At 61.4% G+C, this 25,301-nt stretch overlaps 10 protein-coding genes across 11 annotated transcripts; 5 read left to right on the forward strand and 5 right to left on the reverse strand.

Annotated features, from left to right (window-relative positions):
- Window positions 1-3,178: 3,178 nt before the first annotated feature.
- Window positions 3,179-5,538, reverse strand: JDV02_002579 (uncharacterized protein). The gene has a single exon (XM_047983619.1). The coding sequence runs from the start codon at window positions 5,449-5,451 to the stop codon at window positions 4,456-4,458; it is 996 nt and encodes a 331-aa protein (XP_047839591.1). The 5' UTR covers window positions 5,452-5,538; the 3' UTR covers window positions 3,179-4,455.
- Window positions 5,539-5,716: 178 nt separating this feature from the next.
- GET1 (GET complex subunit get1) lies at window positions 5,717-6,573 on the forward strand (the record flags this gene model as incomplete). The annotated part of the gene is made up of 3 exons (XM_047983620.1): window positions 5,717-5,803; window positions 5,885-6,071; window positions 6,176-6,573. 3 exons carry the CDS (start codon window positions 5,717-5,719, stop codon window positions 6,571-6,573), a joined length of 672 nt encoding a protein of 223 aa, XP_047839592.1.
- Window positions 6,574-7,479: 906 nt separating this feature from the next.
- Window positions 7,480-8,391, forward strand: JDV02_002581 (uncharacterized protein; the record flags this gene model as incomplete). The annotated part of the gene is made up of 1 exon (XM_047983621.1): window positions 7,480-8,391. One exon carries the CDS (start codon window positions 7,480-7,482, stop codon window positions 8,389-8,391), a length of 912 nt encoding a protein of 303 aa, XP_047839593.1.
- Window positions 8,392-8,564: 173 nt separating this feature from the next.
- On the reverse strand, window positions 8,565-9,923 carry JDV02_002582 (uncharacterized protein; the record flags this gene model as incomplete). The annotated part of the gene is made up of 1 exon (XM_047983622.1): window positions 8,565-9,923. One exon carries the CDS (start codon window positions 9,921-9,923, stop codon window positions 8,565-8,567), a length of 1,359 nt encoding a protein of 452 aa, XP_047839594.1.
- Window positions 9,924-11,346: 1,423 nt separating this feature from the next.
- Window positions 11,347-12,830, forward strand: JDV02_002583 (uncharacterized protein). The gene is made up of 2 exons (XM_047983623.1): window positions 11,347-11,544; window positions 11,637-12,830. The coding sequence occupies exons 1-2, from the start codon at window positions 11,525-11,527 to the stop codon at window positions 12,742-12,744; spliced, it is 1,128 nt and encodes a 375-aa protein (XP_047839595.1). The 5' UTR covers window positions 11,347-11,524; the 3' UTR covers window positions 12,745-12,830.
- On the reverse strand, window positions 12,765-15,222 carry JDV02_002584 (uncharacterized protein). 2 transcript variants are annotated; one of them, XM_047983624.1, is made up of 4 exons: window positions 14,942-15,222; window positions 14,701-14,879; window positions 13,562-14,613; window positions 12,765-13,467 (listed from the first exon to the last, which is right to left on the reverse strand). In XM_047983624.1, the coding sequence occupies exons 1-4, from the start codon at window positions 14,988-14,990 to the stop codon at window positions 13,071-13,073; spliced, it is 1,677 nt and encodes a 558-aa protein (XP_047839596.1). In that variant the 5' UTR covers window positions 14,991-15,222; the 3' UTR covers window positions 12,765-13,070. The 2 variants fall into 2 exon arrangements, with proteins under 2 accessions (XP_047839596.1, XP_047839597.1); XM_047983625.1 differs by having other exon boundaries at window positions 13,562-14,879.
- Window positions 15,223-16,294: 1,072 nt separating this feature from the next.
- On the reverse strand, window positions 16,295-17,707 carry NOP15 (nucleolar protein). Its single transcript, XM_047983626.1, has 3 exons — window positions 17,624-17,707; window positions 17,501-17,575; window positions 16,295-17,440 (listed from the first exon to the last, which is right to left on the reverse strand). Exons 1-3 carry the CDS (start codon window positions 17,649-17,651, stop codon window positions 16,443-16,445), a joined length of 1,101 nt encoding a protein of 366 aa, XP_047839598.1. The 5' UTR covers window positions 17,652-17,707; the 3' UTR covers window positions 16,295-16,442.
- A 381-nt stretch (window positions 17,708-18,088) lies between these two features.
- On the forward strand, window positions 18,089-18,844 carry JDV02_002586 (uncharacterized protein; the record flags this gene model as incomplete). Its single annotated transcript, XM_047983627.1, has 5 exons — window positions 18,089-18,160; window positions 18,209-18,273; window positions 18,332-18,449; window positions 18,554-18,644; window positions 18,735-18,844. 5 exons carry the CDS (start codon window positions 18,089-18,091, stop codon window positions 18,842-18,844), a joined length of 456 nt encoding a protein of 151 aa, XP_047839599.1.
- Window positions 18,845-20,121: 1,277 nt separating this feature from the next.
- Window positions 20,122-22,363, forward strand: JDV02_002587 (uncharacterized protein). Its single transcript, XM_047983628.1, has 3 exons — window positions 20,122-21,442; window positions 21,532-21,924; window positions 21,985-22,363. Exons 1-3 carry the CDS (start codon window positions 20,866-20,868, stop codon window positions 22,020-22,022), a joined length of 1,008 nt encoding a protein of 335 aa, XP_047839600.1. The 5' UTR covers window positions 20,122-20,865; the 3' UTR covers window positions 22,023-22,363.
- A 276-nt stretch (window positions 22,364-22,639) lies between these two features.
- Window positions 22,640-23,264, reverse strand: JDV02_002588 (uncharacterized protein; the record flags this gene model as incomplete). Its single annotated transcript, XM_047983629.1, has 3 exons — window positions 22,640-22,677; window positions 22,868-22,952; window positions 23,202-23,264. 3 exons carry the CDS (start codon window positions 23,262-23,264, stop codon window positions 22,640-22,642), a joined length of 186 nt encoding a protein of 61 aa, XP_047839601.1.
- Window positions 23,265-25,301: the final 2,037 nt, after the last annotated feature.

Genomic DNA, 25,301 nt, shown 5'->3' on the forward strand with positions numbered 1-25,301 from the left:
CCTGGGGACGTGCAGCCGGGACCCCGGCTGGGATGCACAAACCTTGTATCGTAGATGCACTCGAGACGAGAGCAGCACAACGCACGACATGACCGGTAACCACCAAGATGGATGCGACTCGGCCGACAATGGCTGCACGCCTGCCGGCGCCCTGGACAATGTTCACGCGCCGCAGGCCGACAGACATCCCCCCCGTCCCATCACCCGCAGCTGGGCAATGTCCGACGCTGCATGTTGGCTCTCAGGCGGCACATGCACCTACAGTACGAAGTACAAGTGCTAGATCTAGTACTTGCCTTGACCTACCTCGATGATTCTATGTACTAGTATCAACGGCGGCCATGAAGAAATGGGGTCCAAGCGCGGGTTTTGTCCGCCCGATCGATGCCGCTGGGCTGGGCTCAGCTGGGCTGAATATCGAACTCGTGTTGCCCAGTGTGCCCTGTCCCTGTTCCGTGCGCCTCGCAAGCCCTGAAAGCAAAAGAAACTTTTTGATGCCTGCACGATTACCTTGGATATGGCGCTCTCGAGAGTGGCGGCGCACTGCGTGTAATACTAGTAGTAGTACGTAGTATCGTATCCATCCATTCCTTGGGCGGAGGAAGCCTTGGAAGGGGGCCGAAGGCGGCCCACCGTTGACGTCGGCGGATGCGCGGATGGATCCATATACGGACGGCGCGTCAGCGCAGTGGCCACTGATGATGCCATGACGGGCACCTTAGTACGATGGACTTCAACCCGACGGGACACGGGGGGGGGAGGGGCAGCACACCAGACCCGCTGTCGTTGGAGCTTCCAAGTTCATCGGGGGCTCGGCGGGCGCGCCGTGGACGAGGCCCTCCGGTAGGTTTTGCTGTGCGGGCGGTCGCGCAACCCGCTGTAGCGGCTGTGGCTCGGTGCCAATTGGCCGCCGCCGGTGCCGCGGGCGACCCTACCACGCTCCGGCATTAGACTTTCCGAGCCACGAGACGCTGCGGAGATGTGTTGGAAACGAGGGCGCTTGGCCCTGGGCTGTGACTTGGCAAGCTTGGCTGGGCTTTGTTGGTCTTGAAAAGCGGCTTTTGGGGAAGACGAGCCCTTGCGTGCGGCGGCGATGGTGGTGGTGGTGGTGGCAGTGGTGCCGCCTGCGCCGCCTCGTATCTGCGCAGCTGGTCAGCTCAGCCAGCCTGCCTGCCTGCGCACAAGCCTGAGGTGCCTGCCAGTGCACCGTCGCCGGCATGGTCTCTGTTGCTCTCGATACCAGAGCCTGCTCAGAAGCACATTTGCTTGCCGGTGCATATTGTACGTACTAGGTAGTACCTGTACGGTTCGATCCGATTACAAAGCGTCGTAAGGGCAGACGGATAGCTAACTACCTAGTACCTGTAGTACCCATGTGGAGAGAGAAAGAGAGAGAGCGAGACGAGGGGGGGAGGGAAGAGGGAGCTCGGTCCCGCTAGAATTGCCGCTGGTGGATGTGGGACCTACGCCCCAAATGCCCCAAGCTCCTCCCGATCGACAGGCCAATTCGGCGCCTCGAAAGGGACGGCCGCTGACGCACCACTAAGTAAGTTAGGTATCATCATCCTCATCCTCATCCTCATCATCACCACCGTTACAGTATCAGGGGCTTGCCAGTCTCATCACTTCTTTCGCACTCGCCGTCGTGTTGGCACCGTGCATGCAAATACATCTTCCTCGCAGCGGCGAACCCCGTCTCTCATTACAATGCGCAATGCGCCGCAGGTTCAGGGCGGGCAGCCGTCTGCAATTGATTCAATTGTCTAGACGAGTCGATCGGCTTTGCATCCGAGCACATGCAATCAATGCTTGCATGCATGTTTCTCGGCCTCGCTCCGCTTGAGGCACATGCACATCGGTGCGTAGGTACCTTCCACACGGTCGCGCGCGACCGAACTCGACGACGGTGAAGGCGTAGACTGACTGTTAGTTGCCCCTTGGCGGTGCACTGCAAACTACTAAGTAAACGCTCCTTCGCGGCGGTGCATCGGACAAGCTTCCATCACACATACATGCCTTTCTCTCTCGCTCTCTGACTGCGCCTTTTACCCAGCGAGCAATTCCAGCTTCAGATTGCCATCCACCTGCCGCTACTGCTAGTAGTACTACGTACTGCTTCTTGCAGATCCCTGTTGGTCTAGGTTGCATTGCCCAATGCTTTCCTTCCCTTGCCCACCCCACGTAAACAGGGGGGGCCATGTTGATCTCCCACCGCTCGCCAGGGGGCGGGGGTTGGCAGTCGCAATATTGACGTGGATGTGGCTTTCGCAACCCGGCATGGGCATCTCATCTATTCTCTCCATGTTTGGCATTCCCATGTCGCAGGGCACGGCATGACACGGCACACTAAAACAAAACCAACAAACAACAGAGGGCAAGGAACCGAACCGTGTGGTTCACCTTCATGAATCGACGTGTTTACTCACACATTGACGAGACAGGGTAAAAATAGCCGCCGTCTTGTACGAACACAGGTCGTAGGTACTAAAGTATTGAAGTTGCAGAGTACGTACATACAATGCACGCATGGCGACCCCCCAATGAACCCCAACAAGGCACTCGACACCTCCCGCCAACGCCGCCAATGCCGTCCACCGTTTCAGACTCATTTTGGCGGCCCCAGCGCTCGCGCGCGCCTATCCCATGCCCATTGTGAGCCGGCCGCAGCAGGTCTAGGCGATGGGCCAAGATCGTACTACTAACGTAGGTACTTACCTAGGCGGGTGGCGCCTCGAGAGTCAAGGCCGGCCGCGCGCCAGGGGGAAAAGACGTCACGGCGCCTGTCACAATGTCTGCAGAGCCGCCCGTGAGTTGTGACGGCGTTGTGTGTGTTGCGGGCATGCATGGGCCTCTCTGCACCGCTGGTGCCAACTGCTACGCACGTACGTATGTACTTCGTACACATACGTTCGTTCGTTCGTACTACGCATGTCGTAGTAAGGATTCGTGATTATATGTAGCCTCTTGTTTCAGACCCTGCGAGGGCAGGCCGTTGGCGAGGGCGGCCGAGCCTGGACCGCCCTCGTGTGTCTGCTGCGCCCTCTCAATTGTCCGTGTTTACTGCCTAGGTATGTATATTACCTGCATTCCTGACAGCTGCTCACATGTAAAGTATATGTACTTTGTAATTCTTTGCGTGTGTGTGTGTCTGCACGCAACGTGCATTACGTTAGTACAGAAAAAAAAGCCCACAAGCCTGGCATTGGCAAAGCAAGCGATCTCCCAACGCCGCTCAGCTGCCTGATCTCGCGTCTGGCGTTGCACCGCCGACGCTGTCTGACCTTGGCGGCGAGGCACAGCACCGCCGAGATCACGATGACGACTCGCGACGTGCAGGCGGGGGGCGATCGTTTGCAGCGAATTTGACCAAAGAAGGCACGCAGCATTTTGGCGCCCCGCGGTGCTTGTTCCCCGAGGGTAAGCGCCCGCCCTCCCTCGCTTGCACCATATGGGTCAAGACAGCACAAACGAAATGCTCGACAAAGGTTCAGATACCGACAAGCGTAGTAGGAGCAAGTATTACATTACGCTCCTGTACGTCCTAGCCCGCAGAGGGCAGTAGCAGACTATCAATCACCCTCTTCTGGCATCGCAACGTCCCACCGTCACCATCTCACACTTTTCGGAGGCTTTGTGATTCTCTGCCCATATTCACGGGTGGGCATCTCCGTGGTCCTGGCGAGAGATGCTCGGGTGAAAGAGTGAGGTGATCAAGGAACCAGCACAACTCATGAGGGCGTGGGCCGGTTGTCGACGGCGATCCACCATATCCAGGAGCAGCAACAGCCGCGCTTCCTGACAGCGTGGTCTGATATCTGGTCAGGGAAAGCTAAGACGTCGTCCCACGTCGAACGTTGAAAGTCGGGTCACTATTAGCAATACGATGGGATGGGCCATCGCATGTTTGAGACATAATACTGCTAGGTCGGTTCCCATGTGCCTTTCCGAAACCGATGCTCATGCCGTCCACGGATGGCTGCAAAGCGGCCAGCTTCACGGCCACCTTCGCTGCGTAGAAGTGCACGCCCGCTCTTCGCCTGGGCACGCAGCTTGCACGTCGCCGCCGCCGCTCATGGCAGCCAAACTTCGCCCTCGGGATACACACGTAGTGTCGAATATCCAAGCTTCTGTCCATTGCACCCCGTCACCCGTCAAAAGGCTACGACATGGCTGTACGTCCACTTGATGCCATCGCCGCATGCCTGTGCAACAGCCTTGCGACGGAATGGGCGCCTCGTGAGCCAGCGGCCGACAACATTCCTCCCACCGAACTGCGTCTACTAGTAGCAGAGAGACTCCCACGAGCACCAGATAAACACAGACCGGTAACCCGGCAACACCAAAACGGCTTTTTCCCCGTCCCGACAAGATAGACCACGCACCTCGTTTCACAACACGAAGAGGCAAGGGGTAATACTGGTCGTGGTGGTGCGTCGGCTATCCTCGCCCCCCCGCCTACTTGAACTTGACCCAGCTGGCAGCCTGGTCGAGGGCCCTCTGCTCAAGGCTTCCATCTCGCGTGCCTGCCCGGAGCGCAGTTCTCGCAGCCTCGAACTGCTGTTTACGCCCCGCGTCCACCGCCCCGGTGGCGACCACGTTGCGAAGAAAGTACCAGACGGACTCGTTCCTCCAGTGGAACGACTCCGTGAGCTGCAGCGTCTCGCTAAAGACACCCGCGGCCTCTCCCGTCCATGCCCTGAGCAGGAACAGGAGGAACATCCACCCGGAGACGTCGTCGTGGTGGCTGAAGCACCAGCGCTTGGCGTCCGCCACCAGCGACGGCCCGTCCAACAACGCACGCTGTGGCTCGTTTCGCGCCGTCGCGGAGAGCGCGACCAGCTGTCGGGCGTGGCACCAGGCGTAGTAGTTGCGGGGGTGCCGCTCCGCCGACACGAAGACGACGTCGCGTATGTCTGCTGCGAGGTCGCCCGCCGCGGCAAGGTCACCGAGCTGTGCCGTCAGCCATCGGCGATGGCTCCAGAGGACAGGAGACTTGGTGTGTCGGTGAAGGCGACTCGTCAGAAGGCTGTCGATGAAGTACTTTTCCTTGCCGAGAAGCTCCCTGACGTGTTCATGTTTCGAAGTGTTGTTGGATATGAGACGTTTGCGGGTATTCGCCGCCGTGAGGTGCTCGGCGTCCATGAGGAGAATGGTAGCAGTGGCCCGCAGGATCCGGTCCTCCGCGACCTCCTTCCCGTGAACAAGGTGCTCGTTCAGTATCCTTCTGGCGACGATAAATGCCTGCACAAGCCGCAGCTTGGGTATAGCAATGGCGTTGACGTCTTGAAGCAACGTCGTGTCCGCATCTGGGATGTGGCTCTGGCCCAGCAGTTCTATCTCGAGCAGGGAGCCGTGCGCTTGGATCAGCGCCGAGGATATCTCCTCGAAGACCCTCTCGTGATTGCCATTCTTGAGTGCCACCTTGACGCCCTTGTCGAGCGCCCGGGACATTTGAGAAAACTGAACGGTGGACACACAATTCGCAGTGAAGTGCGTGTCTGGAGCTCAACCTGGCTCCCGGGTAACTTGAACGTTGGCGGAGCGGGAGGCAAGCGCTGAAGTTGGGTTATGTCATCAGCGCGCCCGCCCAGCCAACAGGACAGCTCGAGTCCGACGGCGGCGCAACCGGACCCCACGATGCCACTCAAGTGCCAGCTCAACCGCCATCCTCCCCGACCCGAGCTCTCCTGTCTCTGCTCCCCCAGACGGCGCCAAGATGTCGACCCTTTTGTTTGTCATCTTCGCCATCGAGCTGCTGGCGCACGTCATCAACGCCATCGGCGCCGCTCAGATCAACAGCCTGGTGCGTGTGTCCCCTGCGGCTCAACTTATCATTGAGGGATCGTGGAAAAGACGGGATATGGCTGACGCAGATCGCATATAGCTCTGGACGTTGATCAACTACCTCCCCGTGTCGACGTCCAAGGCGGCGGCAGAGCAGCGCAAGCTCCAGGCGGAGTACCTCCGCGTGCGGCAGGAGCTCAACGCGACGAGCAGCCAGGACGAGTTTGCGAAATGGGCCAAGCTGCGGCGGCAGCATGATAAGCTGCTTGACAAGCTCGACGCGGCGAGTACGTCCCCCTCCCAACACCCTTCTCCTTAATTTTTCTTTTTGCCACCGGCTGCGCACACGAGACGGGGACGATGCTGATTGGTACCGGTTGGCGACTTGCAGAAAAGGGCCTCGAGGCGTCGCGGAGCAAGTTCGACAACTACCTCACGGCGGTGCGACTGCTGCTGACCAAGGCGCCGCAATATTTCCTGCCGTTTTGGTACGGCAAGGAGGCCATGTTCTGGCTGCCGTACGGCTGGTTCCCGTACTACGCCGAGTGGATCATCTCGTTCCCGCGCGCGCCGCTGGGCAGCGTGAGCGCCCCGTCGTGGCAGCTCGCCTGCTCGGGCTTCATCGCGCTCGTTTCCGAGCTGGTCGTGTTTGTGTGGACGGCGCTGTTCAGCCGCAAGGCCGCGGCGGAGGGCAGCAGTACCACCAGGGAGAAGGGACAACAGCAGGCCAAGACGCCGAAGAAGAAGGTGGCCGTGCCGGCCGAGCAGTCGGAGAAGAAGGAGTTGTAAAAGATACAGGCGGCATACACATATATCACGGGGCGAAGGCTACCGCTACGGCCGCCGCCGCCGCCGCTACTAACTTATTTACTACGTGCATTATATGAGCATTGGGCATCGGGGCGCAATAAAATGTATCTCCCTTAAAATTTGACGCAAAGTTCATCATTGCTTGACGCTGAGACTTTGTAACACGATAGAGAAGAACCCTTGGCAGGGTTATTTGGGATTGTTCTAGGCAACATATTGACTCTAGCGACCACGGGAAAGAGGATCGCCAAAGCTTCGAAAGTGCCAATGCGCATGTAGGGATCTACGCTCGCGTCACGGGGAGACGGAGGGGGCTGCGGGACGATGAGGACGAGCGATTGGTTTATTAGTTCTATCATGCGAGAAATAGAAGAGTGTCGATGTCGGCGACGGCGACGGCGACGAGGCTGCGGGAAGGGGAGAGCAAAGTGGCCGATGGCAGTTGCTGCGAGTTGAAGAAGAAAAGAATGGTGAGAGGAGGAATTTTTTGGTGGGCAGGATATTAACGAAGCGCTGGCGCCCCACCTTGCAGGCCAGCCCCACCTGGGTGTTGATGAATGAGCGGACGGGCGCTGCCGCACCTCCTCCAACTGATGGCCCCCCCCTGGCGATGACGCCTGTCGTCCTAACATCCTTCGGCAACTACTAATGTTACTGCACCCTGGCCTGGTTCGTTTATTTACTTGGTTGATGACGAATGCACTTGGGCCTGCTCGAGGCGTTTCGCCAAGATGCGCCCCCCGTACCTCGTACTTTCGCATCTGAGTATTTCCCCGTCGCTGCTCTGGTGACACCGTCCTCTGTCACTCTCGGCCTCTCTCTCAGCCCTGATGAACGTCTGCGAGAACGGCGAGATCAGAGCCCGTCTACAGCAGACTCCACGACATGAGCGATACCAAGGATGCAGATGCAGACACGCCCGCGCAAGGCGATGCGGCGGCGCAGCAGCAGCAGCAGCCCTCGGCCGCAGACGAGCTCTGGCACCTGTCGCTCAACGACTCTAAGCCTGACACGATCGTCCTCCTCCATGGCCTAGGCAGCTCGCATTGCGAGTGGGAGCTCGTCTCATCGCATCTTGGCGCCTACCACCTCCTCGTGCCAGACCTTCCGGGACACTCGTCATCGGCGGGCCTCTCGCCCTGCTCCATCCCCGCGCAGGCCACGCGTGTTGCCGACCTGATCCGTCGGCGCGCGCATGGCGGCGTCGCGCACCTCGTCGGCATGTCCATGGGCGGCTTCGTGGCCGTCGAGACGGCGCGCGCGCACGCTCCCCTCGTGCGCTCCGTCTTCGGCTCCGGCTGCGGGCCCTTTGCCGGCTGGCGCCTCTGGGCGGCGCGGTACCCAGGCGCGCTTGTCGCGCTGCAGGCGGCGCACAGTATGCTCCCCGCCTTGCTGGCTGACCGTATCAACGACGCGGCATGGCGGGCGCAGGGGCTGACGGTAGGCGAGGACCTACGCAGCGACATCAGGCGCAACGCTCGCGGGGCGCTCCTCAGGGAGGTGTTTGGGAGCATCGCCCTCGTGGAGCTGGGCGCGCTGCGGGCGGCGCCGCCGACGGCCAGGGCGCTGGCCGTGACGGGCGGCAGGATGGAGGACGTCGAGGCGACGCGGAGGCTGGGCGCGGCGCTCAAGGCGGGCTGCGCGCAGAGCAGGGCCGCCATCGTCCGGGAGGCGGTGCACCCGTGGAACCTGCAGTTCCCAGAGCTGTTCGCCAGAGGCGTGTGCGCGTGGGTCGAGGAAGAGCCGTTGCCTGAAGAGTACGAGGACCTGCTGCCCGAGACTCTAGGCAAGGAGTAATTCGGCGTGCCCCCCTCGTGGGTGGTTGGCGTTTTGCTCAGACTGGGCAACAAGAGGGAGAAGTGGGAAAGAGATATTTCTTTGTGGCTCTCAAACAACTTATCATACAAGGCATTAGGAACACCATCTTCGTCCCGCGGCTGGGCTACCTACCTACCCACCTACCTACGTTCCTATCGGCCAGCCAGCCACATGAACCAGGTGCCAAACCACAAGACGATCCTGAAGCGCCAGTACCGCCACCCCGTCCAGTGTCCCATGGCGATGCGGTCGCGCGACGTCTTGAGCGTCCGCCGTGCCCGCGGAAGCGCCAGCGCGTCGTACGCCGTGACGGCCTCGTCGAGCGAACCCGCCGCGCACAGCCGGCTGGCCAGGTCCCAGCCGTCTTTGAGGGCCAGGTTGGCGCCGTTGCCGGCAAACGGGCTGACGGCATGGTTGCTGTCGCCGAGGAAGACGACGCCGGGGAGGGGGAGGGACCCATCGGCATCGATGTGGCCAAACGGCTCCAGGTCCCGTGCCGGCAACACAAACGACGTGTCCTGCTCCGTGGCGCGCACGACGCTGGGGAACGGCTCCGCGATGGATCGCCCAAGAGCGAGGGCCTCGTCCTTGAGCGCCGCAAAGGCCGTCGCCGACGTGCGGTCGTACGCCACGGGGCGCGCGCTCTCGGGCTCGAGCCGGCTCAGCGCCCAGACGACGCCGGTCTTGTCGACGGGGGAGAAGAAGCACGCCGCGCCCTCGCCCGTGAGCACCATGCCCCAATCCCTATCGAGGGGCGGCGGGAGGCCCCCCGGGAAGCGGCCCACGCCGCCGAGTTGCACGGCGCCGGCGTAGCGGAGGAGGGCGTCGCGGCCGGGTCGCAGGCTGGCGCGCAACTTGCTGTGCGCGCCGTCGGCGGCGATGAGGAGGTGGCAGTCCTCGGTGGTCGGCGGCTCAGGATGGCCATCGCCAGCGCCGGCGCTGGGGGACGGGGAGATGTGCACGCGTATCATGCCGTTTGGGAGGCGCTCCGCCGCGGTGCACGTCCGGTGCCAGCGGATGGCGTCAGTCCGCTCGACGCCCTCGATGAGCACGTCGCGGACGTCCCGTCGCGTGATGCGGATGACCGCCGTGGGCAGGCCGGCGTGCGGCGCGGCGTTGACGCGCAGCAGCTCGCGCCAGGCGGAGGCGTCCCAGATGCGAAACCCTCCCGCGCCGTCGCCCGCAGCACCGTCCCCGGCGACGGCGCGGGCGAGCATCTCGTCGAGCAGGCCGAGGTCGCGGCAGGCGATGAGCCCGCCGTCGGCGTCGGCGCCGTGCAGGGACAGCGAGTAGCCCTCGCGGGCGGGGCCGATGCGGCGGCCGTCGCGGTCGAGGAGCAGCAGCTCGGGCGCGGACCCGGCGGACGGCGGGGCTGAGTCCCAGAGCCTGCGCAGGGCGATGGCGAAGGACAGGCCGGCCATGCCGCAGCCGGCGACGATGATTTTCTTGCCGGCGAGGAAATGCGGAGGAGGAGGAGGCTGCGTCGTCGTCGTCGTCGCCGCCGCCGCCATGGTTGATGCGTGGATGGGGTTGCGTGTAAGGAAGTCACGAGTGATGGTGATGATGGTGGGCTGGACGATGAGCTTTAATGCAGCCGACGATGAGGCGAATCTGTTGTTGTGGTGATGCTCCGTGCCGCCGAGTTGGCCGTGTTCCGGGTGTCACAGCATCGCGGCCCAACATCCAACGGGCTTTATATATTAAAGACGGGTTTCCCTGTCTGCCTTTTTGCCTGCCCGTTCATGGCCATCAAGCGTCATCAGGGTACAACCATGCCCGTCCATCGTCAACACTAGGTGCCCAGGCATTCCTCCTGTCCTCCTTCGTAACTACGAAATACTTCCTCATACAAGCGTCTCGTAGCAGCTTGTTTACGCCCCAGCCCCCCCCTCGTGGCTGACGACGCGCCAGCCGCTGGCGTCAACCTAAGCAATTCGAGCGGTAGCAGCAACAGCTGCCGCACGCAGCACACTCCCTTTTCTTTCTTGTACTGGCTGACGACGACGGGGAGAGCCTGCCGTCTAGTTCCATCCGCGGGGCGCTGACGAACCAAAGACGTTTTTGAAACGCGCGTCACGCATGAGCGGCGTCTCTCTCGTCGAAAAAAAAGGGTCAAGAACAAGGCGTGCACCCGCCACCACCGGCTCCGGCCGTTTCCTGATTCGGCGCGTGAGATTGGTTCCGTGTGCCGGCCGACCGGCCGGGGCCGCGCCTAGTACTCGTGTTGCGGGGGAGTGAGAGAGGGACCGGCGAGCGGCTCGCGCCCGAAATCGTGGTCTTCGGGCCCGAGGCCGGGGGATGTTCCCATGCCTTGTCGTGGCAGCATGAGGAGTTTGATCGAACTGTATGTAATAAGCGACGTCTCGGCGGTAACGTCGCTTTTTCGTGAGTCGTGAGCTGAGCGTGAGGAATAGATGCTAGGTATGAGAGCCAGCGAATGTATGTACGAGGTTGGCCATCTAAGGCGACCGAACGACGAGTTGTCTGCGTCTTGCGCCTGCTCCAGCATCGAAGGTAGTTCGCAACAACTTTACACGACCCTGTCACATGGACGTCCTGCGGAGAGAGGCCACGGCCCCACGGCTTTCACGATCCCGGCCGACATGGAAGCTATGACGAGGGGCTGCCGCTGAGCCCAGCGCTCGGGAACGCCCCACAGCGCTTGCGCCACCGGCCTCACTTCCCGGGCTCTGCAAAGCCCGTCAATAGGCCCCACCTGGCCCCCGGCCCGTGCTCTGGCGCTGGCGCTGGCGCTGGCGCTACAGCACCCGCCCTGCCCTGGTCCCTGACGCACCCGCCCTCCACTGCTGGCTGCCTGCCCTGGTGGGCTGCAGCAGCGCGGGCGCGCCTGTTAATACCCACCAACGGCAACGGGGAACCTGACGTGGTGTGTCCTCAACTCGGCCGGGGTCTGTCTTGTCTTCCTTTGTTCGTCCACCTTGCTCTTCGTCCTCCTCCTCCTCGAGCCCGCCGCGAGCGTCGAGACAACGACGCCGTTGTCCCTCCCCTCCACCCCACCACGCAATCGACATCACCAAACCCCTGGTCAGCGAAAACCAGGGCGACACCTACCTGCCTTCCCACTGTCGCCGCCACGCCATCGCCCGCCGCCATGGCGATCTCCTGGGACTCGTACGTCGTGCCTCGCACTCGCTCCTCCTCCCCTTTCGCGTTTGTCGCAAAAGACGAGCTCCAACGTTAACCCTACCTCTCCCTTTTCGCAGCATCCGCTCCCTCCTCCTCTTCTTCGGCCCCGTCCTCCTCCCCAAGGCCATCTCCTGGTACCGCTCCGTCCGCGACGCCTCCCGCGACGCCAACCTCCCGCTGTGTCCCGCCCCCCCGCACGCTCGCCGCGCCATCGGCCTCCTCGCCGGCCTCGCCGCCGTCTTCCTCGTCAGGGCCCTCCTCCCCGTCTTCGCCCCCGAGAACCTCTTCGCCGCGACGCAGAGCCGCCTCCAGATCCCCGTCGACGTGCTCTTTGCCCGCGTCGCGGCTGCCCTCCGCCACCGTGGCAGCAGCAGCAGCAGCAGCGGCGGCGGCGGCGGCGGCGGCGGCACCATGTCGTTGCTGTCGCCCTCGGACGAGGCCCTCAGGGCCCGCTTCGTCAACCTCGAGAGCCGCCTGCTGTACCTGCAGTTCGGCCCGGACGTCCTCGCCGACTGCCCGTTCTGCACCGCCGACGAGCCCCGGACCTACTTCTATTACGCGCTCCCCGCCCTGCTCGCCCCGCACCTCGCCAACCTCGTCGCCCTCGCCGTTGTCACCAGCCCCTCGCTGACCGGCAAGCCGGGCGCGCAGTGGCGCCGCCTCGCCGTCGTCACCGCGTCCGTCGTCGCCGCCCTCGACGTTTACCTCGTCAGCTCCTACAACTACCAGGCCAACGCCCGCGCCCTGCGCCTCTCCGACGTCGACTTCTTCTTCTGGCGCGCCCGCGCCGGCCGCCTCGTCGCCCTCGCCGCCCTCGACGCCCTGCTCGCTGCCCTGCTCTACCTCTCCGCCACGAACCGCGCCTTCGCGCAGCTGCCCTCGCCCGCCGAGCGCGTTGACGCCGCCGCCCGCGCCGTCGCCGCTGCCAAGAGCAGGATGAGCGCCGTCGGCATCATCAAGAACACGGCCCTGCGCGACGAGGACCTGCGCGCCCGGTCCCACGCCTACTGGACCCACGAGGTGCGCCTCATGCGCGACGTCATGGAGGAGCGAGACGTCATTGAGGGCGTCAACGACGCGCTCGCAAACAGAATCGACATTCAGGCCATCTCCAGGGACGCCGACATGTACGCCCACAGCGTGCTGGAGCAGCTGCGGCAGGATTCCGCAGACGGTACCATCTAATTACGGCTTCTTTGTAAAAATTGAAACCAAGGACAAAGGCGCACATAGACATAGACTACTGGAATTTAAAGCATCCTTTGAGCGAGACCTGGTTTGGTCCCTGAACCATCGATATATCCAAAGTGATTGCGTGCAGTGGTCCCTGCATAAACAGTGTTCACATGGACGGCATGTCCCTTCCGAGGCGTCTATTCATTACTCTGATCATTCGCCATGAGGCCACGCGACATGTTCCCCCGTCGTAAACACGCAGAATCTTGCGCCGTACACAATGCAGATACGCCTAGCCAAGCACCCCCCTCCCACGCCCCCGGGGCCGCCTTTCTTCACGGCCGCGAGTCGGACCGCCCTGTACCCGTGCCCGTCGCCGCACTACTCGTGCTGTCCTTGCGCGACGGCGGGACGGGCGGTTCGCCGGCGCCCTCCTGCGCGCTGCGTTCGAGGAACCCGGCCCACAGCTCCGCCAGCGACTCCCTGTCCTTGGCCGACGTGGGCTCCGAGAAGAGGTCGGCGCTGAGGGACGGCGAGCTCGGCGTGCGGTGGAAGGGCGACATGGGCAGGCGCAGGCTGCCGCCCGAGCCGCCGGGACGCGCGAGCCCAGCCTGCTCGCGCTGCTCGTCGGTCCAGTTGAGGTAGCCGGCCATGACCTGCAGGACCTGGAAGCGCTTGGCGTCGCCGCGATCGAGGGTGAGGAAGTGGAGGAGGTGGTTCGTGATGACTTGCCTGTGGCGGTTGGTCAGCGGCGAAGCTCGTCATTTCGCGGTTTGCTGCGCGAGAGAAAGGGGGAATAGCAAAAAGGGGGGCGGGGGTGACATGCCTGTCGACGTTGTCTTCTGGTTTCGTCTTCTTGAGGTAGCGCAGTGCCTTGGTCAAGTGGTCGTTGAGCACAATGGCCTCGTGTCTCAGCTTGCCTATCAAGAGGTTCTTCTCCTTGACCTCCTTCTCGAACGGCGCCGTGCGCTCCAGCTCCTTGGAAAGCTCCTCCTTGACCCCCTCGGCCTCGGCCCTACGGGATTCGGCCTCTTGCACGAGGCTCTTCTGCGCCTGGAGCTGCGCCTCGGTCGTCTCGACCATCTCGCGCAGCTCTTTCTTGCGAGCCTCCTGGATTTCGCGGAGGGCGTTTTGTAGGTTGTCCACGAGCGTCGCCTGGCTCTGGCGCTCGGCGGCGGCGCTCTCGTAGCCTTGCCGTAGCGTGGCGACCTGCTCCTCGAGCTCTGAGACCTTATCCGCTAGGCTCTCCTTGATGGACCGCTCCTCCATGGCGAGCACCTCCCACTCGCCCATGGCATTGGACGTCTGCTCAACCTCGTCCTTGAGGTGCTGCACCGTCCGCGTCAGCTCCTCCTTCTCCTTGTGCCAGTTGTGCGCTGAGAGGTTGTTGCGGCTGCGCAGCGTGGTCAGTTCGCGCGTCGCGTCCTGCAGCTCGTCCTTGAGCCTCGCGAACTCCTCGCCCGTCGACTGGAGCTGCTCATTTTGAGCCTCGAGCTCCTCGATGCGCTCCCTCGCCTCCTCGAGCTCCGCCTTATCGCGCTTGAGCCTGTCGCTCAGGGACTCCTTGATCTTCTCGACGCGGCCAAGCAGGTTCTGATACTGCTCCTCGGCGTGCTCCTTGGCGCTGTTACTCTCCTCGAGGTCGGCCCGCAGCTGCGACGTCTCCTGCTCGTGGGTCTCCTGGATGCCCTCGAGCTGCTTGCGGAGCTGCTCGACCTCTGCGCGCAGGGCCTCGCGTTCCTTGCCCATGGCATCGAGCTTGGCCGTGGGGTCTGAGTCGGCGCCGTCGTCGGGCGGTTGAACAACGTGGCCGTTGCCAGTGGGTGCGGGCTTCATGGTGGTGGTGGTGGTGGTGGTCGCGTCCGTCGTGGGGCCGTCCTGCAGGAACATCGGTCAGCGACAGGTCATGGACAGGGGGGGTGCTGGGCTGCGGGAAGCGGCAAGGCTGCAAATGATGACACTGACAGGCTGCGTTGGCGACTCCGGCTCATCGTCACCGCCGCCGTCGACGTTGTTGGGGGGTTCCTCGCCGTCGATAGCGCCGCGGGCGTCGCCGTTGCCGGTCTGCAGGGTGTCCTTTGTCCTGTTGGCGCCCTTCTTCTTCTTGTTGGCCTTCTTCTTGGGCGCTGCGCCTGCGTGAGCACCTGGCGGGCGTGGTCAGCATCTCAATGGGGGAGGGGGCAGCCGGGACGCTGGCGTGGCCTACCTGGACTGGACGCTGCCTGGCTCGGCTCCGTGGCGGCCGTCGACGACATGTCTGGATTCGCGTGCGGGAGGTAGCGGTGACTAGAGGAGCCTCATCGGTGCGCGTGGTGGCCGCCCGGTGCGTCGCTGGCAATGCAATGGTTGCGTTGCTGGCGCGTTGCGTCTAGGTAGTCGGTCGGACGGTGGAAACGAGGGTCGTTTGTTGCGGGAGGTGAGGTCCAGCGGGACGACGACAACGGCGGCAGTAAGTTAGTAGTAGCATCCAGCCAGTACCAAGGTACTGTACTGTAATAATGTACGTGTAGCGCAAGTGGAACGTGGAGCTTTTATTTACCAAGGTGGTAGCGCTTTCATTCTGCCACGAACCACGCCTGCCCGCCCACCACGCCCGACCGTGCTGGGCTGGACCGGCTCTCCCAGCGACAGCCCAGATGTACAGGTAATACTGTAGGTAAGGTAAGGTACTTACCTTACTTCATACTTACCTACCTGCTACTGTATCACTTCCAATGCTACAGCACGCACGGACGGGACTGGCATTAGAGCTGGCCAAGGCTCGGTCGTCGTCAGCCATGGCAGTCTCAGAACATGCATATGGTCGCACGCGCGCTGTGCGGTGCATGTCCAGGCGCCCCTTGTCTTCAGTTGATGGGCCTCCTGTTGTGCGAGTTGGCTCCCCTCATGCAGGGTGCGCGTTCGTGGCGAGGCGGCGTCGAGTCCCTCAGGGCTCTTAACCCGTCTGTGGCTCCTGGCATTCATGTACGAAATATCTACCTGTACCTTGGTAGGTTCGTGGCACGACGCCGTGTGGGAGTTGAGTGCTGCCAAGTGGCCACAGCGCAGCTCGTCATTGAAACTCGGAGCCTGGATACGAGCCAAGCATCTCGTACGAGGCAGCCACAAACATGCTGCACAAAGTAAGTGCACGTCAGAATCCCTCTCACACGGCCACGGCACAGATGGTCCATTCACCGTTTACATGTGCCCGTCTCGGCGGCGTAGAAAGACTCTTTCTACGCCCGCAGGGTCGCAAGACGGGTTTCAGTGCGCCGATTCGCATCCCGCCCCCCGTCCATGGAGTGTTTCCGTCCCGTCTGCCAGTGGGTTCCGGCCGTTGTTTGACTGTGGGCACCGACCGGGCTTAGTCAGAGCGCCTGGCCCCGTAAAATTTGTCTGTCGCAGCCGTCCAGGCGATTCCTCTTCTTTTTTCTCCTCTCCATCTTACAAACAATCTTCGCTATCATACTATTGGACAAGTTGACAACTCCCGTGGCTTGTTCACAATCGAGCGCGAAGTAGATCGTCTCGCCTTTCATAATCCCGTTGCTTGCTCTTTACTCTCCGTGAGCGCTTCGGGTTCGCTTATGCGCGTACATGCAAACAAGAGAAAATTCTCGGATACCAAGTCGTAGCAGATCGATCCCGTAAACTTCGTGAATGAGAAGAAAACATTACGCCGCATGCGCCCACGATAAATTGTGCTTGAATTACAGAGAAGCCCTCTAGGCCTTTGACTTCTTCCCCTTGCTGGCTTTTGACGTCTTCGCCTTGGTTGCCTTGGCCTTGGGTGCGGATATCGTCTTCGCCTCGGCCTTCGGCTCCTCGACCTCCGCCTCCTTGTCAGCCTCGTCGGCTACCGGGGCCGCCTCAATGGCCTTGGGCTCAGCAGCCTTGCCGTTCTCGACAGGCAGCGGCGCCGGCACGTCCTTGAGCACAGGAGCTTCGAACTCGTAACCCAGGGCCTTGAGCTTCTCAGCCTTCTTAGCGCGACTCTCCCGCTCCCTATCCATCTTGGACGCCCAAGCTGACTCTGTCAGCGGCTTGGCCAGCTTCTGACCCGCCATCTTGTTCCAGGGCACCTTCTTGAACCTCCGGTTGGCTCCCTTGAAGAGGTCCTCGTGTATCTGGCTCTTGGGCACCACCTTGACCTTGAGAATGTGCCCGAACAGCAGGTAGTTGTCCATCGTCTTGGCTACAATCTCGGCTGTCGACTCCTCCTCAAACTCGACAAACGCAAAGTGCTTGCTGGCGCCCGTCTTCTTGTTGCGCGACAGACGGAGCCTGGTGATTGGGCCGAACTGCGTCAGGTACTGCCGCATCTCGTGCTCGTAGAAACCGTGGGGAATGCGGCCAATGTAGATGACGCCGCGCTCGCCCGTCGGCGCCTTGGCGGCCTTCATCACCTCCTTGGAAATGACCGGCACCTTGCCCACGTCTTGCCCGGGCTTGAAATCGGCCGCCTCGTCCGCGCCCTCCTCGTCCTCCGAGTCCAGCTCATCGGCTAAGAGGAGAACGCCGCCATCCTCTTGCTGCTCTTCTGATTCCGAGTTGCCGTCGGCCGGCTCGCCCTCGACCTTTTCCTCAGTCGGCGCAGGCTTTGAAGCCTTCTTGGGCTTTCCTGCCTTCCCGGGTTTATCTGCCTTCTTGGGCTTCTCCGCGACCTCCGCCTTCTTTGTCGACTTCTGCTTCTTTAAAGATACCGGAGAGGCATCTTCAGCAGCTGTATCATGTACTGTTAGCCCATGCGACAACACTGAGGCGACGTATCGCTTCGTCTTACCCTTGCGCTTCGTCTTGGTCTGCTTCGCGACGGCCTTGGTTGCGGCCCCGTTGCTCTTTTGAGCGTCGGGAGCGACTGCGAGGGGTCAGCAAAAGTTGAATATGTGCGAAAATGGGGTCAAACCCTTTCTCTTCCTGAGTTCGGGCGCCATTGAGTCAATATCGCGATGTTGTGCGCCGGAAAGAATAACGGCCAACCTCACTGATGATGGTAGCAAAAAAAATACGATTCTGCCGTCTTGGATGCAGAGCGGTGAGGGTGGTGCGTGTCTGGTGTGCAGCGGCGCCGCGACGCTGGTGGGGTCGTCCGGGCTTAGTGCGTTGGGCCACCACCGCCACGGCTCCTACCGAGCACCAGACCGCCGTCAGATTGGAACTCACGCGTGGTCTTCTCAGCTGAACTGCAGCTTCACCATCGCGACTCCCACGGTGTATACACAAATGACGCGACTATCTGAACTCTGCTTCAACCCCCGCTGATAACAAGTCCTTCCTAGAATCCGAGAGCGATCTTCAAGCATCGTGCAGGAGGAGCCAAGTCAACTGGTCGTGAGTCGTGACAGGAACTCGCGGAGGCGGAGCCAACCAGATGGACGACAAAGCAGTCTGGGACGACTCTGCTCTCGTCGACTCCTGGAACGAAGCTCTAGAGGAGTACAAGGTATGGAATGTGTCTGAATACACTAATGTCGTTACTAAGCCTCCCCAGAAATACCACAGCATCCACGCAAAAGGCGGCAGCGTCAAAGATCTTCTTGCTGAGGAGTCATCAAGGTGGGTTGGACCTGCACACAAACCCGACTCACAGCGCTGATGCCTTTCTGATACGTAGAGGCAGGCCCACGGCCTCAAAGTGTGATGACCATGTTGCTGGGACGCCGGCGGCGGTGGCCCTAGAGGGTGGCGACGAGGACCAAGCCATGTCCACGAATGGCGAGAAGGCGGAAAAGGTGCGTTCGCTGCCCCCGTTGCGCGAATCAAGGGCGATCATGTTTCTTGGCCCCTGCTTCGAGATCCCCGATGCGCAGTATCGGAAGATCCTGACATGAGGCAGGACACGAGGCCCGGCAGGGGAGATCCGGCACTGCACGACGGAACAAACCAAGTTCCAGTTGCATTCTCACCACAGGCAGTCATGGGCTCCAGTAAGTCGAAGCAGGAAAGCCCCGCCAAGGCGCAAGATGTTTGATCCGCGGCACACCGCGACGAGAGCCGGTTGCTGACGAGGCCTCCAGTCCAGGACGAGAGTCTCAAGAGGCTCATGATGTCGTGGTACTATGCGGGATACTACACCGGCCTCTACGAAGGAGAGCAAAAGGCTCAAAAGCAACTGAATGAACAGTAAGACTGGCACTGACTGCCTTCACAAACGTCTGCCACTCCGCCCAAGGCCCCTCAGGCGACTCCGATTTGGTCACTGCCAGGGGAGGCAGCTCACGACGACTACAAAAAGGCGTGAGTAAGCACGCAGGGCGAATTGCGAAGAAATTCCGAGTCGTCGCATGTCCAGTCGGTGACAAAGACGGGTGGTGGAGATTTGCGACACGGGACGTTGCACCATGTCGAGGATGGAACCGCCTCGCCGATACCCCGTGCCGCGCGTGTGTAAGAGCCCAGACGGCGACGACTGTGCAGCTACGGATGAACGGCGCTGGGGCGGCAGCGGTCGCTACACTGCAGCCGCCGTGCCGAGACTGTGGGCATCGTTGTGGTGGCTCCTCGGACGGTCCGAAGATGGTTTCACCCACAGGCATTCGGCGAGAACGATGCCGATTGAGGATGAAGTGAAAGGTCCCACTGCTTGAAGCAGTTTTCAAAGTCTTTACGACTACGAGATGAATGCAGACCTCCGGTTGACATATTCACGAGTCGAACTCGGACGGCCGACACAGCGGGAACGTAGCGGCCCTGCAAGGTGCGGCAGAGTATTCCGCCAGAACAGACAACGCTTGGGGTTGACGATAATAAGATACCATGTAAAACTCATCTGGAGGACGAATTTTTGCATTCTGCTGTAGGTGAAGTAGCGGCCCCGAACGAAGCACGGGGTCGTCAAGCCTGTCAATTCCCCACGAAGCCAAACAAGCTGTCGTCCAGACTCCAGCCAGACGGCATGATAGCCGCCGATAGGGTTGCGGAGAGCCGCGCGAAGAGGAGGGTCGCAATCGGCCGAAAAAGCCAAGATAAATACGCTGCTGGTGCGACCGCGAGCGAAAGAAGCCGCGGGCAGTGCTTTTCTGTAGCGTCGACGCAATGCGCAAGAGGCCGTGTTTCATCAGCGGCTTGGGCGGTTTGAGCCACACCACCATTTCTTCAGGGCCGAGGGGAGTGTGAACGAGGTTGGCGGATGTGCCCCATGCGCAGGCCGCCGTAGCACGTTCAGGTGGACGCGGCAGCGAGTGCGACGAGGTACCCGAGCCCAGCCACGGGATTCTTTCCCCATCAATTCTGCCTGCAGAGATCGCAGGGACTGTCGGTCGAGAGGCTTGTCGCAGGACGTCCCTGTGGTTGTGCCGAGTCTGTCTGCTATGGCTTATAACTCACTGCTGGCGGGCGCTTTTCCAGTCTCCACAACCGACTGGACACGCCCGAATTTATAGCAATGTGTCACCACTCACGCACCATCGCGGTACCCCAAGGTTGACGCAAAAGACCCTGGGAGCTGCAAATTTTATCGATTTGGCGAAAATAGTTTTCTATTTTCCTCTCAAAGCTCTTGGCTGCGACCAAAGACTGGCCGGGAGCCACAACGTCAAGAGCCAGCCGCGCTCTTGCCCGTTTGGGAAGGGACTAGGATAGCACTCGGTAGGGAGCAACTCCAAAACGCGATGTGAGACAGACCTGTCACAGAATCCTCCCCGCGGTCCCTTGGGCTTACACGGCGCCGCGCCCGTCACTTAGAGCCCGGATGGCCGCGACCCCGAAATGACTTGATCGACCGGCAAGCACGGGCGTCTCGACAGTCGACAGTCGACACGGAGTCGCCACGACGAAGGGGCGCGGCTGGACTTGGCGTGGTTCGTCCAGGGGCCGGAAGCCTTACGGTCAAGGGGGGGGCCGGGAAACATGGGACGACAATGGATGGAGGCATCCTGGGCCGTCGTCTAGGCCTCGATATATCTTTGTTGCCTGCCTCCGCTCGTTTCTAGGTCTTGAGGTTTCTGTTTCCCCAATCTCTCGCTCTCTCTCCCCTCGCGGGTGTTTCGTTGTTAGATCGCGCCAGCTCTCCGTCTCTCCTTCTCTCGTCGACCTCACTTGTAACGAGCAGGCCCTCACCCCGACCGACACAACGCGCTTTGATATCCCTTGACAGGCGCATATTTACCGGATAATTCACGAGTATCACGACACAACATATACCCCGCCATGAAGTTCTCGACAACACTGAGCCTGGCCCTCGCGCCAGTGGCACTCGCTCGCAAGGTCCGCGATGTGTTCCCGCCCCGGTCTGAGGTCGGTGCCATCGATGACAAGGCAGGGCTCGACATCCTCGATGAGCGTGGCGTAACCGTCATCGAGGGCATGAGGGGCGCGGGCATCACTGTCAACTCGCGCACCGACGTCGTCATCATTTGGGCCAACCCGGGAGGCGGCGCTGCCACCACGACTATCAACCAAGCTGTGACCGTCACCAAGACGGTCACCGCCGGCGGTGGTGGTGGTCGGGAGACCAACGGCGCCGGAGCCCGGGCCACGCACACGGTCAAGGTCGGCGGGGCCGGCGGCCTCACCTTCCAGCCGCAGGAGCTCAACAACGTCCCGGTCGGCGACATGATCGAGTTCGAGTTCGGCCAGCAGAGTCACAGTGTGACACAGTCGTCGTTTGCCAAGCCATGCGTGGCCATGGCTGGCGGCATGGATTCGGGCTTCGTGCCCAACCCCAACGGCACGGTGTCGCCACCGCCAAAGGTTGCCATGCAAGTCATGACCACCGACGCAACGTGTAAGTCACGGACCAAGAGGAGATGGAGCAGAAGCAGACGGAGTGGAGGCACTCAGACCCAGAAACGGAAGACTGACACCACTCTGTAGGGTTCTACTGTAAGCAACAAGGCCACTGCGGAAAGGGCATGGCCTTCTCCCTCAACCCTACCGCCGAGAAGACGCACGCGCAGTTCCAGGCCGCAGCCATTGCCCAGAACGGCACCGGCCAGGCGGCGCCCATCGCAGGCGGCAACGGATCCAACGGTGGCAGGCCCTCGGGCACATCTCCCAACGCGCCCGGGGCCACCGGTGGCAACGGCGGCGGCAACAGGGGCGGCAACGGCGGCGGCAACAACAACAACGCTGGCAACAATAACGGCTCCGTTACCCCGGGCCAAGGCACCCTCAACCCCGACGGCAGCTGCAGCTGCGTCGTGAGTTGTGCGTCCGGCGCGTTCCCAGCTCAAAACCAAGGCGTCGGCTCCTTTGGTGGCATGGGAGGTGAGTGACTAGACACCCTGAAAGCCGCGCCCACCGACAAGATACTGACACTGCTCGTAGGTGCCCTGCCCCTTAACATGGCTGCGATGAGAAAATGAGGCGAGAACGGGTGGTCGTGGTCGGCCCTTGCATACTAGAGCGCAGGTGGTGCCGGTAGCTTTTTGTTCCCTTTGACAGGTTGCCTGGATGGCCCTGCTCTGCGTCCTCAACGGACGAGAGTGTATACGCACTACATATGACTGGTTCGTATTTTCGTTTCTCGATGCAAATAATGGAAATGTCTGGGAGGCAAAAGCTACGTCGTGCCTAAAGAGCCGTGTGACCTACGCCACGTCCCTAGGGCAGGGAGGTGACTCGATCTTGGTTACAAGTCGTGCAGAGCCGACGCGGAGGCGCCATCGTACATCACGGAACCGTCACGAGAATCGTGTATATTAGAAACGCCTACTTAACTGTGTGGCTACAAAGCGCAGCTCATACCCATGCACCTCCGGTTCGCCATCGCTATCCAAGTGTCGTAAATGAAGAGTCCCTCCAACTGCTTGTGGACGTATGAAGGAAACGTCCCCTCCCTCGCTTGCTGCTCGGCGCCGCGGCAATCCGAGTCGTTCAATATTTGACCGGTGAGGCTGTCTTCGGGCGGTCGACCGCTCTCGGTGCGCGATTGGCTGGTATTGCTGCTGCTGCTGCGAGTCGGCTGGGCTGGGCGGCCGTTTTATTTCTTAGAAGCCTCGGCTGCCTTCTTGGCCTCCGCTGTATGTTTAGGCGTGTATTAGCAGGTGAGCAGCATATGCGCGTGCGCGAGGGTAGCAATTAAGAAGAGGAAGAAGAAGCAGAAGAAGCAGCATCGTGAAGGGAAGGGAGGGGAGTGGAAACGGGAGCTGGAATAGGGAGTGGGAGTTGGAGGGAGGAGGGGGGATGGTTGGTTGATGGGTCGGCGTACCAGCAGCCTGCTTCTGGCGCATGATGTCGGCGGCCGCCTCCTTGGCCTTTGCAAACTCGGTGCCGCTCATGCTGTTCTTGGATTTCTGCAGTCGTCGTGCGAGGAGGGGCCCCGTCGGTCAGCGTCGCCGTCTTCTTCGTCTGGCAGGTCCACGACCGCGCCCCAAGACTTCTGGTGTGTGTGTGTGTGCGCGCGCAAGCAAGCCACGGAGCGCGCGAAAGCCGGTTGCTCGGTAATAGAAGGAGCTGCGGGGACTCTTCTCGGCTGTTGCGACAAACACACACACAGAGAGAGAGAGAAACGGGAGGGGGGTTGAGGTGGGCGAGCGACTTACAACAGAGGCCTGGGCCTTTTGGTTCTTGGCGCGAGCCTGGTCACGCTGGTTGCCGCGGGCCATGGCGTGGGACAGGAGGGTATACGCTTCGGGAGATGATGGTTGATGCTTTCGAGCGCGCAGGCGGGCGGGCTGCGTTGGGTGCCGGTTGATGATGGGGCGAGTTTGGAACGCGCGGGAAGGAGAGAGGGCGCGGGAAAAAAAAAGGGTGAAGCGTGGCCGTGGGCGAGGCCCGTCGTTGGGGCTGGTCCATGAGAGGTTTATAGGACTGAGCGGCGGGGGGAGCCAATGGGGCGCCACCTTTCACAATAGCGTGGCGGTGCCCTCCCTCCAGCAGGCGTTCCAGCAGCACCTCAGCTGGCCATCGCCTATCCGGCGTCACGTCGGGTCCATCCCACCGCCAAACCTGTTCCCTCCTTTTAGGTAGACACGGGCGGGTGGTGGGGTGGCGTACGGGGGCACCCCTCGGCGGGGACGGCGCTGGGCCGCTCCGTGGCCTGACAGCGGCCGCCCGGGCGCTCATTGTCGGGCCACGGGGCGGGCGGCTTCCATTAGGTATTGCTCCACCTTGACACAACCGCTTTCGTTGACCCTCGCTCACGACGGGATCGAGCCCCTGGATTCACGGAAATGCCGCCTGCTGCTGCTGCAGCTATTTTGAAACTCATAACTTGGTAGGTAGGTTTGTTGCCTTCAGTAGTTTGTGCCGCCTGGCACAGGATGGCTAGCGGGGAGGGCGGCGGTGAATCTCGGCATTCACGTAGGCGCCCGCGCAAGGGAACATGAAGGTCACGGGTGACACGGGCGAGTGCAGGATGGTTCATGGCTCGGCTACGACCCCAAGGGCCGATGCGTCTGTGGTTTAATTGCAATGTTCGTTGAAATGATTGCCCTGATAAGCGCGCGGGTTGTTTGCTCACGCACCACCTGTAGCTGGGGCCGGCGGCTTATTATTTTGAGGCTTATATACTGTATGAGACACCTGACTGCTGCATTCAAGATGCGAGCCGCGTTGAGTACGGCTGCACCTTGGAAGCACGAGATCGTCTGATGGATCAGCGTACCATTTCATTAACGGAAGCGTGGTTCGAGCTTGCACGCGCATCACTATATTACGTACTTCGTAGTTATGCCCCTTGTCCCCGCCGCTCATCATTGAATCCCAAAGCCTCCACTGGACGTGATGAAGACAAACAGGCTCGCACCTTGCGTGAATCTGCAGCAAACGACTTCATGCGCAGCATGATGAACCGGAAACGCGCCCTCAGGACGTGCCTGGACATATTTTCGTCCGTCCGTGCAGACGCCGGCAGTTCGCCACAGCAGCTCTGCACTGCATCCATCCGTACCTAGGTGTAGGTGCCTTGGCGCCCGTCTGGCTGGCGGTTAGCGGGCCATTGTCGCTGAAACACGCTCTTGCGCACTCGCGCCCAATCGATGTCGAGTCACGACAAGGCCCCAAACGTCGTGCCGTTCCCCAGACCATCCGCTCCACGACTCCGCGATTGGATCATGTTTGCGGCCGCTGGACCGCCTGGGTCTCGAGCAGGGCCTCCTCCCGCGCCCCTTGCGCGATGATAACCATGATATGCTCGCTCCCCCACATCAGCTCTCAGGCGCGCACGCCTCGCCATCGCGGTCATGGATCATACCCCTAAGGCCGCTCTGCGTCGCGACCAGGCGCCTCGGGGTCCATGAAACACGCTGCCCTCGCCGGTGCGTCTGCGACGGCATCGCTGCGGGGGACTGGTTGGATCTCGTTGCTCCGAACCCTTCTTGCCGCTGCTTCTCGCCGTTCAGCCGCCATGGGACCGACTCTGTCGTGCTCAGGGCTTCAGACGGCGTCCATTGTCCAATCCTGTGACTGGAGCGGGCGTGCTCCCAGGCTGGGTCGGCATGATGCCGGAACTAGTTACTTGCAATACGTACGTTGTAGGCACATGCCGCTTGGTCGTTTGTGTTGCGACGGTTGCGCTGGTATTAAAGAACCTGTGCCGGGCCCACGCGCCGTGGTCGCCGCACCTCCCATTCATGTGGTCGACAATGGCAGCAGTCAAACAATAGATCACCCTCTATATTCTCTTTTCTCTTTTTTTCTTC

The sequence above is a fragment of the Purpureocillium takamizusanense genome, chromosome 2, assembly GCF_022605165.1.
Source record: "Purpureocillium takamizusanense chromosome 2, complete sequence".
Lineage (NCBI taxonomy): Eukaryota > Fungi > Ascomycota > Sordariomycetes > Hypocreales > Ophiocordycipitaceae > Purpureocillium > Purpureocillium takamizusanense.